The sequence below is a fragment of the Rhinolophus sinicus genome, linkage group LG12 (assembly GCF_036562045.2).
Source record: "Rhinolophus sinicus isolate RSC01 linkage group LG12, ASM3656204v1, whole genome shotgun sequence".
NCBI classification, from domain to species: Eukaryota; Metazoa; Chordata; class Mammalia; order Chiroptera; family Rhinolophidae; genus Rhinolophus; species Rhinolophus sinicus.
This window is the reverse complement of record NC_133761.1, coordinates 206,984-220,053: the sequence shown is the minus strand read 5'-3', so window position 1 is coordinate 220,053 and position 13,070 is coordinate 206,984. Positions and strand designations below refer to the sequence as shown.

The following is a 13,070-nucleotide window of genomic DNA, read 5'->3' as shown; positions in this document are numbered from 1 at the left end:
TGGATGGATGGATGGACGGACAGGGCCAGAGGTGAGACCAGGAAGGGCTACTCTAAGTGGAGCCCCAGTCTTGCCTGTGGGAGTAGGAGAGGCATGACTGACCATCAGGTCCAGGGTGGTGACCAGGTGGTCACCACAACCCTTTGTGGGGTAGTCCAATAAACATTGTGGACTCTTGGCAGGGCTGGTGCCTGGTGTTTCAAGGCTGCTGTGGCCACAGACACCTCTTGATCCTCTTAGCCTTGGTCCCCCCTGAACAAGCCACTGGTGGCAGGAGGGAGTGGGAGAGCAAAGCAATCCCTGGCCTGCAGCCTCACAGGCTGTACCAGGAGAGCAGCCAGCCTGGGGTGGGAGCAGCCAGCTCCCGGGGGTGGCTCACCCATACGTCGTAGATGCTCTTGTTGGGTGGTACCCCCTGGAAGAGAGCATCTAGGTCCCAGAACAGTCCCGGGGGGCTGTGGGGTTCAGGAGCCCCCCAGTAGGCTGGGCTGGTTGAGGGTGGGCACTGGGGGCAGGAAGTGGGTGGTAGTGGGGCCAAAGGTATTACCACATTGGGGGTGTATATGGGCAAGTAGGAGGTGGGTAACTGCCCCCAAAGTGAGGCCCTGTGACCCCCACCGGACAGTCCCCCAGGGTCTGGGGTACCCTGCATTAAGTGGAGAGGCCAGGCTCTGGGCTCAGGGGAGAGGGGTGAAGGCCTGCTGGTTCCCACCTGGGAAGTCTCCCCCTCGGCTCTCATGGTCCCCTGGAGGGAGCAGAGGGGCCACAGAGGCCTCTCAGAGGGCCGGGGTGGTGTGGGCACTACCTCTTCCTTCCTTGGCAGGGAACCGGCCCGACCTGGGCTGTTCCTTGGCGCTCCCTCCCCGGGGTCCCCCAGCAGAGACTTTATGCTGAAGCCCTCGCTAGGCGGCCTGGGAGGTCGGTAGGGCCGGCCATGGAGCACGTAGGGGCCCAGGTCCTTGGCGAAGGCCCCCCGGGCACCCCTGCTCTGCCAGCGCCGGCACAGGGCCGTGTTCTGCAGCCGCAGTGCCTCGGCGGGAATCAGGCTCACGTCGACGGCCCAGAAGTTGCCCTTGGCCTTGGGCTTCGCAGGATCCTTGGGCACCTGGGGTGTAGGGGTGCAGGGTTGCTGGGGCCGCGGGACCCGGATACTCGAGATTTCCGCCCCCGCCCTGCCCCCGGCTACGCTCAGACCCCGACCCTCGCCCTGCCCCACCTTGCGGAAGCATCGGTTGGAGGAGAGGTTGTGGCGGATGGAATCCTTCCAGCCCTCGTAGTCGTCCCTGAAGAAGGGGAACACGGCCTGGACCTGACGGATGATCTGAAACCACCGGGCGGCGGGCAGGCGCCGTCAGCCCGGGCGCCGATGGGGGCAGCGCCGCCCCTCCCCCACAGCCGGGTTTGGGGCGCCCCTGCGCCGCTCGCCCAACACCTTTGCGCCCGGGAGAAGAGGAAACCTCACCGGGAAGGGTCCTGTCTGAGCACCTCAGCTCTCTCTCGGGGTGCCCAGGTCGGGACTGGACCCACTGGCACAGCTGGCAGGGCCAGGTGGCGGTGGAGATCAGAGCCTGAGCCTGGGAGTAGGTGGGGGACAGGTCTGGGGAAAGGTCCCACCAAGGAGTGTGAGGGAGAGCGGGGCACCCTCTCACCTGGGCCAGCTTCAGCCTGCGGGAAGGTGCTGCCTGGATCACCAGGGCAATCATGGCCAAGTAGGTGTAGGGGGGCTTGTCGTGCCGAAGGTATCTCTTCTTCCTCCTCTTTGGGGCCTGGGAGGGTGAGTCCGTCCCGGGGTGCCCCAGGCGTGGGTTGCTGCAGGGCCCCATGAAGGGGAGGCCGGCAACGTGGACAGGGGCCTGGCCCGGTGGAGGGCACAGGGAAGTGGGCAGTAATGGGGAGGCAGAGCCTGGGCCTGAGGCCGGGTGGGGGCAGGCCGGCTGGGCCCTTTATCATTCGGATGGAAGGGGGAGGGGAGGAGAGGCAAAGGGAGGGTGGAATACAGCAGTGGGGGAGGGGAGCATGCAGAGGGCTGCCACAATTAGCAGGTTTCGGTTAATCTGGGAGGGAGGGGCAGGAAAGATTCCAGAGGGGGTTGCAGTCAGCCACCCAGGCCTCATTTCTCACTCTTGGGCTGCCTTTGCCCCGGCACAAGCTGGAAGGACGAGCCCCTGGAAGAGGCCTGTGACCCATGGTTACTTTATCAGTCTGTCTGGGCTGGGTCCCAGGCTCCCATTTAACAGACAGGAAAGTGATTTGCCCTAGCCAAGCTGCCAAGGAGGGGTGGAGCCTACCCAGAGTTCAAGGCCAAGCAGCTAGAAGGACCTGAGTGGTAGTCTGGGAGGGCTTCCTGGAGGAAACCTCAGGAACAAGAGAGGAACACAGTTGATTCAAGGGATTTTCCCAAGCCCTGGATTTTCAGCGGGTTCCCCAGGCCCTGGAAGCCAGTTTCCTCCCTTGTTGGTACCTGTGAACAGTGGGTCGTGGGAGCTGACCGCCCTCATTATTTTAACTGTGGCCCTGGGTGAGCTGGACCGGCCTGGCCCCAGAGGACTTCATGGAAGCAGGCTTGCCTCCGTCCTCCTCTTCTGGTCCTCTGGGTCCAGATGCTCTGGGAGTTGCCCCACGGGGAAGGCTGCTTCTCATTCCTCCCAGGCACTCGGACAGTGCCCCTAAGTGGAGGGAGAGGTCTCCTAGCTGTAGGGGGTCACTGGCCACCTCTCTGGGCTAAGCCTCAAGGATACAGATCCATGGGTCATGGTCTTTGCCCAGTAGAACCTTCGAGGACCACCTGGCTCCACCCTGGGTGGGAGTGAGTGCAGTTGTGTTGTGTGTGTGCACAGGGAGGGCTTCCCAGGCAGCCACAGGGCCCTGAATCTTCGTCTAGAAGGAGGGAGATGCTCCCCAGACTGGTGGAAGCTGGCCTGAGTGGAGGAGGAGCACTCTAGGAGAGGTGGGGAAGCCTGAGGGACCAGTAATCCCTGCTCAGGCCTGGTCAGAGCCTCTGAGGACTTTAGCAGGGAGAGGACTGATCTGAAACTGTGGCCCTAGAAAAATGCCTCTGGCAGCTGACCAGAGACTCACCTCCTCTTCTGTCCCCTCACCTCCTCCCTGGCTATGGGATCGGTGGCTCTTCCCTTGAGGTCAGTCAAGACCTGTGCTCTGTACCCTGCCTCAAAGCCCAGTTCCCCCCCCCCCCCCACACACACACACTGGTCAAGTTTGTCCAAGGGATATCAGGCCCAGGACACTAGCAGTGGTGGCTGGTGTTGGTATCAGGGCCCTCAGACCTGAGGGAGGCTACAGGAGCAGAGATTCACTTTATATCACTTTACTCCAATAATCCAGCTTTTCTTGTGCAGCCCCCCACCCTGTTATACCCTTAGAGTGTTGAAAATCTGCAGCATAGTGTGTGCCCACTCATGCTGAGGCACTGAGGAGGGTGGGTACACTGGAGGAGGGAGCCTGGGGCTGAGATAATGTGTTTGTGGGGTACCACGCTGTTCCCCCCACTATCTCAGACTGTCCGTTCAGACTTCACCTGGCTTCCTCTGAATTCCTGTCACCTGCTCTACTCCTTTCTATTCCCAGGTTCTCTAGTTGAGGGGTTGTTGTGTCTCACCAGGCTGTTACTACCTATGGCCTCCTAGCCCCCCTCGGTCAGCAAAGAGGTCTTTTTCTCCCACACGTCTTAAGTCACCCGCTCTCCCCACTGGCCCTCCCTAGCTTCCAGGATAATGCCCAGCTCCTTGGTTTGGCGGTCAAGGACCCTTGTGTTCTCACTACTCATCTCTGACCACACTCCTCACCCCCAGCCCCCGCCCTCTTAAACCATCACCTCTACTTCCCATTGCCCCAATGCACTGGATCCTTCCACCTTTGCGCTTGCTGTTCCCTCCGCCCGTCATGCCTTTGCTTTGTCGGGTGAACTCCGGCCCTTCCTTAAAAGCCCAGCATAAATAGACGACCGCCCTCCTGGGAGCCTTTGACTACTTGCCCTTCCCGCCCTACCCGGACCCCATCCACGCCAAGGATGCCCCTGCCACAGAGAGGGTCACAGGGCACGGTCCCCAGAGACCCACTAATTGCTCCGGCCAGGCCCCGCCCCCAGCTCCTACGGGGCGCCGCGGCTTCCGGCTCTGGGCCGCGCGGGCCGGAAGTGTAGCGTTGCCATGGCGACGGCCGGGCGCGGGGCCCGCCCCTGCGGCGCCCGCAGGAGTGCCGGGCTGACTGACCGGTGGACCGGATCCGATCGACTGCGCGAGGCGGAAGGTGAGGCTCAGACTTCCGGGGCCTGTGGCGGGAGAGAAGGACGGGTCCGGGGGAGCGAGGAGGCCGGGCTCCGGGGAGGAGAGAGGAGGCCGGGCCCCGGGGGAGAGGAGGCCGGGCCCCGGGGGAGAGACGAGGCCTGAGGGGAGGCTGAGCTTAGAGAAAGGAAAGGGGAAGACCAGATGGAGAGGGAGAGGAGGAAAGCCCAGATAGGGCGTCCTCAGGAAACCCCTGGCCAGCGCGGAGAGGCCAGGGCAGCAGTCTCTCCAGGCCCCGCTCGGACGCCGGTGGAGGAGGCCCAGGGCAGTGGGTGCGAAGGGTGGAGAACGGCTTCGGGCAGTGACAACCCGTGAAGGCCACCGGAAGGGCTTCTCATGGTTTACCTGTATGTGGAACGGTTTGCATTCTTGCAGCCTGTTGGTCGGGTCGGCAGCTCTAGAATGCTCTCCATTTCAGCGGGGAAATGAAGGCCCACAGGGAAGTGACTCGCACGGGCTTTGTGTGGGCTTTGGAGGTGGGCCAGCGGAGAAACCGAACCTGTCTGGGACAAGCTCCGTAGCTTTGCGTCGGTTCAGGTGACCTCACCTGCATTGGGGATCCCGGGCCCCACCTCACAGATCGGGGTCAGGAGGAGAAGTACGCAGGCCCCGTGCTGTGTGGGAGGTGCTCCGTGAGTCGGTTGGGCCCCTGGCTGCCCTGAGGCTGTCAGACGCTGAGGTGACCAAGGGATTAATTTCCATGGCTGCAGAGAGGGGAGGCGTGTGTGGACTCATTCCAGAGAGAGGCTGGCCCTCCCCAAAGCTCTGGGCCTGCCTTTTCTTCCCGGACCCTTAACTCGGGGGTGGGGGTGGCCATAAGGGCACCACACTGCTCTCCTCTCTGCCTTGGCCTAGCAGTGAGCCTTCCTGGACATCTCGACCGCCAGGCGCCCCCCGCCCCCCCGCAGGACTGCGGTTTCCCTGTGGGACATGTGAAGAGGCCTGGTGCCCCTGACCTTGCTGCCTCATCCACTTCAGGGGCACCGAGAGAGCCCCCACCTGGGGCCGCGTTTCCTGAAGGGCTGGTAGCTGTCTGAAGGAGCCTGCACATTGGCCAGCCCTGTGCTCTTCCTGGTGATGGGTGCGTGTGGCTCTGAGTGGCCAGCTGCCCCCTCCCCGACCTGAGCTCCTCTCAGAGGCAGGGCGAGGAAGCATGAGCAGGTCCCGGCCTCCCTCCTGACGCCCAGGCTGGATTTCCTCCCTGTTGGCTGGACCCCCTTCCCCTGGCCGGTCTTGGCCGGTCCTGGCCTCCCCCTCACCTGCTTGGGGCGTGCTTGAGCTGGCCAGCATCTAGGAAGGAGGCTCTTGTACCTGTGGGCTCAACGTTGGGGTCTGTGTTTGAGGGATTTCTGAACCCCTGGTTCCACTGCATGCAGTTTGGGAACCTGAGTCTTGGGTGAACCCTTGGTGACCCAGCATATTGTGTCTGCCCCAAGAGTGTCCGCCCTAGTGCCTCTGCCAGAGTCAACCCATTAGCCAGAGCAAGACATCTGGGTGGCACTTCCTAACTTTTCCCTCACCTCCAGGTTCTCCCAAAACTTCCTTCTAAATGTCCCTGATCCGGGCCATTCCTGCCCATCCTTCAGCAAAAAAGCCTGGTGGCAGCAGCTGCCCCTGGCTGTCTTCTTGGCTCTGTGCCAGCCCATTGCCTTCATCTTCCTCACGTGAGCTGAGTGAGTGACCTGAAATACAAATCTGATTCTCATACTCTCTTCCATGAAATCCTTCCTCACAGATGTCAGGATAACACATTCCTGTCTTTGCAGAGTAGCCCCCCAAACTCTGTCCCGACCCCAACCCGACCACCTTTGCAGGCGTGACACCACACACCACCATACTGAACCCTTGCATGGTGGTGGAAGGGACAGTGAAACTACCCCTACCCCTTCCAGGCTCTGACCTTGGGCAAGGCCTCGCCAGCACAGCAGGCTGAGAAAGGAGGGCCAAGAGGTGCAGGAAAGCTTAGTTCTACAGACGCCCACCTCGGTGTGTCAAACATTAGAGAGGGTGGGGAGATGGAGTGTGACGGTAACCACAGAAGACCTCTGAGGAGGTAACACTCAAATTGTGATCTGAGTTATAAAGATCCTAAGATCTGGTGGAAGAACTTTCCCAACAGAAGAACGGCCAGTGCCAAGCAGGAGTCATGCTGAGGACAGCGTCGCACAACCCTGATGGGCCAGGGGTCACACGCGGTCTATGAAGGGCCACATAGTAAACATATAGACCCTGAAATTTCAATTTCATGTCATTTTCATGTGCCACAAAATATTCTTTTTTTGCATTTTCCCAATAATTAAAACGTGTAGAAGCCATTCTTCACTCATGGGCCACATAAGAACAGATGGCAGGCTGTAGTTCACTAACCCCTGTGTTAGACACTGAAAATGCTGCGTGTCTAACTCTTCAAATCCTCTAAGACCCTTTTAGGGAAGGTACTGTTATTCCATTTATAGATGAGGAAACTGAGGCAGAAGAGGTAAGAAACTTGACCGATCTCCTCAGCTTCTGCCTCTGCTGGACCTGGAGTGACTTCTGCAGGCCAGGCAGTGAGTGCTGGGTAGGACATGGACAGGAGAGCCAGGAGACACAGGCTCGGACCTATACCATGAGGATAGGTCAAGGATCATTATTTTCATGTGGACATCCAGTCATCCCAGAGCCATCTGTGGAGATCACCCTCTCTCCATTGTTTTAACTCAACACCCTTGTTGAAAATCAATTGGCAGTACATGTGGGGGTGTCTTTCTGGACTCTACTTTAGTCATCGACCGTATGCTAATATCACACAGATTTTGCAGTGTAACTGTACGGTAAGTCTCAAGATCAAGTACTGTAAATTCTCTAACTTGGTTTCTCTTTTTCAAATCATTTGGACTTTTCAAGATATTATGTAGTTCTATATAAATTATAGAGCTCGCTTGTCAATTTCCACAAAAAGGCTTACTGGGATTTTGATTGGGATTGTATTGAAGCTAAGCTCTACTTGAGGAGAACTGACGTTTTAAGAATATAGACCGTGGTATATATATTTCTGCATTTATTTAGGTCTCTGTATTGTTTACTGCTGTATAACAGATTGCCTTAAAATGGAGTGGCTTACAATGGTAAACAGTTATTATCTCACAGTTGCTGCGGGAGCTGGGTGGTTCTGGCTGTACTGAGCCTGTGGTTCCAGTGAGGGTGGTCAGCAGGACTGCATATCTGAGGGCTGGACTGTGGCTGGACCATCTACTTACGGAGTGGGTCTTCTGTATACGGCTGACCAGCCTCAGCCCGGCAGCGACCTTCCTCCAGCAGCAGCTGTCCAAGAGAGGACAGCAAGAGGCTGCCTTGCCTTTGATGACCTGACCTCTGAGGTTACGCAGCACCACTTCTCCGTTTTTTGCTATTTGTTAGGAATGAGTAAGGAAGTCCAACTCAAGGGGAAGGGGATTAGACTATACCTTTCAAAGGGGTGTCCAAGTAGTCCATGCTTTGCGAGATTAGATTTGTAAATGACATTTAATGTGTTGCATTATGCAAACACAGAGACATACAGTTGATTTTGACATATTGTCCTTGTATCCTACACACTTGCTAAATGTACTTATTTATTTCATTAGCCCTACTGTAGATTCCTAAGGATTTTCTCCATGCCGTCTGCATTTGAGGAGTTTTATGGCTTCCTCTCCAATCTGTGTGCTTTTTATTTCTTGCCTTAGTGCACTGGCTAGGACCTCTAGTACAGCGCTAAATAGGAGCGGTGAGAACTCATGCCCTTCCCTTGGTGCCTTTCTGGGGGAAATGCTTGTTTTTCCCCAGTAGGCACGATTTAGCTGTAGGGTTTGGGGAGATGCCCTTTATCAGGTTGAGGAGTTTTCATTCTAGTCCTCATTTTCTAAGTTTTTTGTTTCTGTGGTTTTTTGTTGTTGTTTTTTAAATTCATGTTTTAAAGGATTTTTGCAAGTATTCTTGAAGAAATTGGTTTGCAGTATTATTAATTTGTCATGTCTTTGGTTTTGGAGTCAGGGTAATACTGGCCTCATAAAATGAGTTGGGATGTGTTTCTTCCTCTTCTATTTTCAGAAAGGGTTTTGTAGATTTGGTATGATTTCTTTAAATGTTTGATATAACTTACCAGTGAAGCCTTCTTGGCCTGGAGTTTCTTTGTGGGAAAGTTTTTAACTGTAAATTTAATTTCTTTCATAGATATAGGGCTATTTAGGTTTTCTGTTTCTTCTCGAGCTCATTTTGATAATTTGTTTCACTCAGATTATTTGCCCATTTATCTAAGTCAAACATGGCAATCTTTTTCTATAAAGGGCTAAATAGTAAATATTTTATGCTTTTCAGGCCGTATGGTCTCTGTTGCAACTTCTCAACTCTATTATTGCAGTACAAAACAGCCATAGACAATACATAAACAAATGAGCAGGCTGTGTCCTAATAAAACTTTATTTACACAAACATATGGTGGGAAAGATTTGGTCCATGGCTGTAGTTTGTTGATGTTTGACCTAATTTGTTGAATTTATTGTCCTAAATCATTCAGAACATTCCTGTTTTTATCCATTAAAAGATCTGTAGGATCAGTTGTGATGTCCCCTTTTTCATTCATGATATTGGTAATTTTTGTCTTTTTCTTGATCAGTTTAGCAAGAGTTTAAGTTTTATCAGTGTTTTCAAAAGAAGAACTTTTAGTTTCAAGATTTTTCTCTATTTGTCTATTTTCTTTTTCATTATTTTCTGCTTTTATATATATATATATATATATATATATATATATATATATATTTATTTATTTATTTTTACTTTCAGTTTTTCTCCTCTTTTTCTATTTTCTTAAGTTGGAAGTTTTGGCTATTGATTTGGCCTTTTTCTTACTTAAGCTTTCAAAGGTAGAAATTGCCTTCGAAGCACTGCTTTAACTGCATCTCACATATTTTGATATGTTTACATTTCGTTCAGTTCACAGTGTGTTGTAATTTCCATTTGATCTCTTCCTGGGCCCCCTGATTTCTGGGGAGAGGTCCTTCCAGGTTTTCCAGCCCCAGCCTGTGTTGGCTTTGAGATACTGAGAGCCTAGAATGGCAGGTGAACGTTTCCAGCCAGTGGCTGGAGCAGTGAGAGTTGCCAGAATCCAGGGCACAAGGAGTGGCTCAGTGGGGTTGGGGACAGGACGGTGTGGTGGGGGAGTGGCCAGACAGCCACGTGCTGGACCCTGCACTGGCTTACTGCTCCCTGCAGTCTCCCAGGGCTGGTCTCTGAAAGTGCATTCTGACTGTGCCAAGCAAGCAAGGGTCATGTGACAGCTGACCCCCATTCTGCTGCCAAGTACTGGTGGTTCCTTACTGCCAGGCCAGCTGGGAAGGCCATTTGTACCCTAATCTCTGAGAATGCGTTTCCTGCTGCTTTCACCTGGTGCAGCTGGAAGCCTCAGGGAGGTGGACAGCTAGGGCACTTTAGTTCATAGCTGTCTTAGGAATGTCCTTTATAGCGATGGCCCCCAGAATAGATTCAGTGTAGGACCCCAGCCTGCAGTGGGGTGGCCAGTGGGGTCACAGGCTCTGCCTTCCCTCACTTGGTCTCCCTTCCGGTGGGTGTGTCCTGTCCCTGGTGACTAATGGCCTGGGCACCTTTTGTGATTTAATGATGGGAAGTGGCTGTCAGAGCCTTTGGCCCATTTTCCTATTTGGTGGGGTTTTCAATTTGTTTTTTACTAGTTCTTTTTATATCACTTGTTGGCTACGTATTGCCAATATTAATTCCTACTCTGTGGCTTGCTTTTTCACTCTTTTATTTTTAAACTTTATTTTGAGATCATTGCATATTCACAAACAGCTATAAGAATAGCTGGGAGAGACCCCTGCTCACGTGCCAGCCCCTGAAGGCACATGACTGCAGTGCAGACTCACCCAGGTCACTGACGCCGATACACTCTGTTGACCTTGACAAGTGTCACCAGCTTTACGTGCACCGTGGCTGTGCACGACTGTGTGTATGTACTTCTCTGTAGTCTTATCACACGTGTAGATTTGTGTGATCACACAGCCAAGGGTCCTGTGAGAACCGGGTGTTGGATTGGAAGGCCTGGGTGGGGGGCGGGGGGGGGAGAAATACTGGTGGTGACAGGGTCCAGAGTGTAACTGGGGCAGAGGACGAGGTCATTGGCAGGAGGAAGAGGTCGAGACTGGGGCAGGGAGTTGCAGGATGGTCCACGAGAACAGAGACCACCAGGAATTCAGACCTGACACAGTGATGGGGGCGATGCCCAGCGCGGGAGGGTGTGACTGCCTCCCAGGGAGTGGGTGTGGAGAGCGGGTTGGAAGCCACAGCTTAGTGCTGCTTCTCTGACACCCGTCTTACCTCTTTACATCTCAATCAGGGTTCTCGGGGTAGGGCCCCCCATCACATCCTTGCCTACTGTGGGCCCCTCCCTCCATATGGGCTTTTCTGAGTCAAACTATCTTCTAATCCCTTCTTTCTTTGTTTTTTAAGACAAAAAGCCTTGTTCTTTTGAGAAGGGTCACCTGTGCAGGTAGGTGCCTGCTGGGTAGTACCTTCAGGCGAGGCCTGAGGGCCTCCATTAGGGGCTGGCACCCAGGGTGTCTGCGCTCCAGCCACATGTGCTGTCCAGCTCGTGTCCAGGTGTGTCCTGCTTCTAATCTACATTTGTTAATTATTAGGGAATCCAGCGTCCGTCTGCATGTTTTCGATGGGATCTGTCCTTTGTCCTGTGAGTTGTCTTGTCCTTTGCTCGTCGTGATTGACCTGAGGACTCCTTTGTCATGTTTATTGTACATGTTTTTGCACAATCGACCATCTGTCTCTGACCTTGTAGGTTTTGTTTTGTTCTTACAATGCAGACATTTGGAAAATCTTGTGTAATCGGATTTAGCAGTTTTCTTTTCAGCTTTGGGTTTCAGTCCAGCTTAGAAAGGCTTTTCCCTTTGCTAGGATCGCACGGACTTCCTTCCTGTCCTCCTTCTTATCCTTTGTGGTTTTAGTTTTCCTTACTGTGTCTGTGACATGTCAGTGGATTTTGATGTGAGGACAGAGCTGGGCCCCCTGCGGCCCATTCCAGCAGTCGTGGCCCCCTTTGGCCCTGTGTGGCCCTTGCTCGTTCCCTGCAGTGGCCACTCTGGTCTTCATCTCTCACCTCTGCTGACCGCTCTCCCCTGGCCTTCTGGCCCTGGAGCACCCTGGACACTGTCGGTCCCACGTCTCAGGGCCCTTCCCACGCCTGCCCCTCACTGTCCCTTCCTTGCATCGAGTGCCTGTCCACCCCAAACCTGGGTGCTCTCGTCCTCTCCCGTACATTCCCTGCTGGGTAGTGTGCAGGTCTCAACGCCGCTCCAGTGAGGTCCCCACCACCGCCTGGATCTGATCACATCACTCATTTGTCTGAAAGCCTCTGGCTCCTACAGCTTGTTGGGCAGAGGCCAACTGCTTGCCCAGAGACAGAAGACACTCCAGGGAGTCCTGTGGCCCTGCCCTCCCAGGCCCGACCTGATACCCACAGGTGTGCGCACATGTCCTCCCAAGACAGTGCTTCACGTCATTTGGAAGAGTTTACCTTCTCAAGGCTCACAAGCCAACAGAAACGACCAGCGTGTGCCCCTGCCTACCTGCCCCTCCAGCTGTCCTGGGACCACTGCCTCATTTCTCCTGTATCTTTCTTGTGTTTCTCATGTTCCTTATATAGCTACAAATGCATATCCTTGCTTTACTCCTTCTTTTCCATAAAAGGTAGCATATCATGCACAGGTGCTGCCCTGTCCCCTGCGCTTCGCAGTAGGCTTTCCATGGGAGTCCACAGCAGCACCCTCAGAGACCCACAGTGGCTTATGTAATTGGTCATCCCAGTGTTTTGTCATAAAGGTGCTGCAGCCAGGGGCCTGGTGGTAGTGCTGTGGAATAGCTTCTAGAACCGTCTACAACAGGCCTGCTAAGGGCAGGTGCGTGCACCGTTGGGATGGCTGCTCTGCAGTTACCAGGCATCAGTGGTGAGGGTGCCCACGGCAGCACCCCAGATCTGCTCTACCCAATGTCTCCCCACCCATGCGAGGAGCTGCCTGACTAACTACCTCTCTGTCCTTGCCGCTCACACTTCCTCAGCCCCCTCGGCTTTGCCCCCAGCCCCTAGACTGTTCTTGGAACTTGCCGGTGGGGCTGACCTGTGGGGCTGCCATGGGCTGGCAGCTGGGCTGCTTCCTCCCCTCTCTGGGAGTGGGTCTGGGTGCAGAGCCGCCCCCAGGGGGCCTCACCTGACTGACTGATGCACAGCCTGCTCTTCTGCCGAGCGCAGGGCCTGTCCCGTCCCCACCTCCAGAGCAGAGCCTGGTAGAGCAGGGGAGTGAGGAGAGGTTGTCCTGTGCCCAGAGCATGCACACTGGTTGGCCTGTCGTGAGGTGTGTCCTGCCTTCCCAGGTCGGGGTCAAGCCACCCCTTCGTGGCCTGATGCTGCACTTGGCACGTTTCAGGGTCTCTGGACATCTGGCCCCTTTTCTGGGCGGCGAGAGCCACGGAGCACCTCGGGCCTGAAGTGTTCTGTGCCTGGACTGCCCCTCACAAACACTGACCGAGGGCCCCCCTCCCATGGACAGGGAGTGTCCTCCAGTAGAACACAGTGCCCTTGGCATCTGGCCCTGGCCCGCCCTGGAAGCCACTGTGGGGCATGTGCCTGCAGGAGTCAGGATGTTTGCGGGGAGAGTGGAGACCAGTCTTCCAAGCTGAGCCCAGCCAGGGTGGGAGAGGTGCTGGGGGTGATACACCCTCTGCTTGCAG

At 55.0% G+C, this 13,070-nt stretch overlaps 1 protein-coding gene across 1 annotated transcript; it reads right to left on the bottom strand.

Annotated features, from left to right (window-relative positions):
* Positions 1–280: 280 nt before the first annotated feature.
* FOXH1 (forkhead box H1) lies at positions 281–4,027 on the bottom strand. Its single transcript, XM_019717162.2, has 3 exons — positions 1,650–4,027; positions 1,217–1,321; positions 281–1,105 (listed from the first exon to the last, which is right to left on the bottom strand). The coding sequence occupies exons 1-3, from the start codon at positions 1,821–1,823 to the stop codon at positions 314–316; spliced, it is 1,071 nt and encodes a 356-aa protein (XP_019572721.2). The 5' UTR covers positions 1,824–4,027; the 3' UTR covers positions 281–313.
* Between the last annotated feature and the right edge of the window lie 9,043 nt (positions 4,028–13,070).

Coding starts and splice junctions, on each gene's coding strand:
- FOXH1 (XM_019717162.2), bottom strand. CDS start 1,823: ATGGGGCCCTGCAGCAACCCACGCCTGGGGCACCCCGGGACGGACTCA. Junction 1,322..1,649: donor GCAGGCTGAAGCTGGCCCAG/GTGAGAGGGTGC, acceptor CGGTGGTTTCAG/ATCATCCGTCAGGTCCAGGC. Junction 1,106..1,216: donor CCAACCGATGCTTCCGCAAG/GTGGGGCAGGGC, acceptor CCTACACCCCAG/GTGCCCAAGGATCCTGCGAA.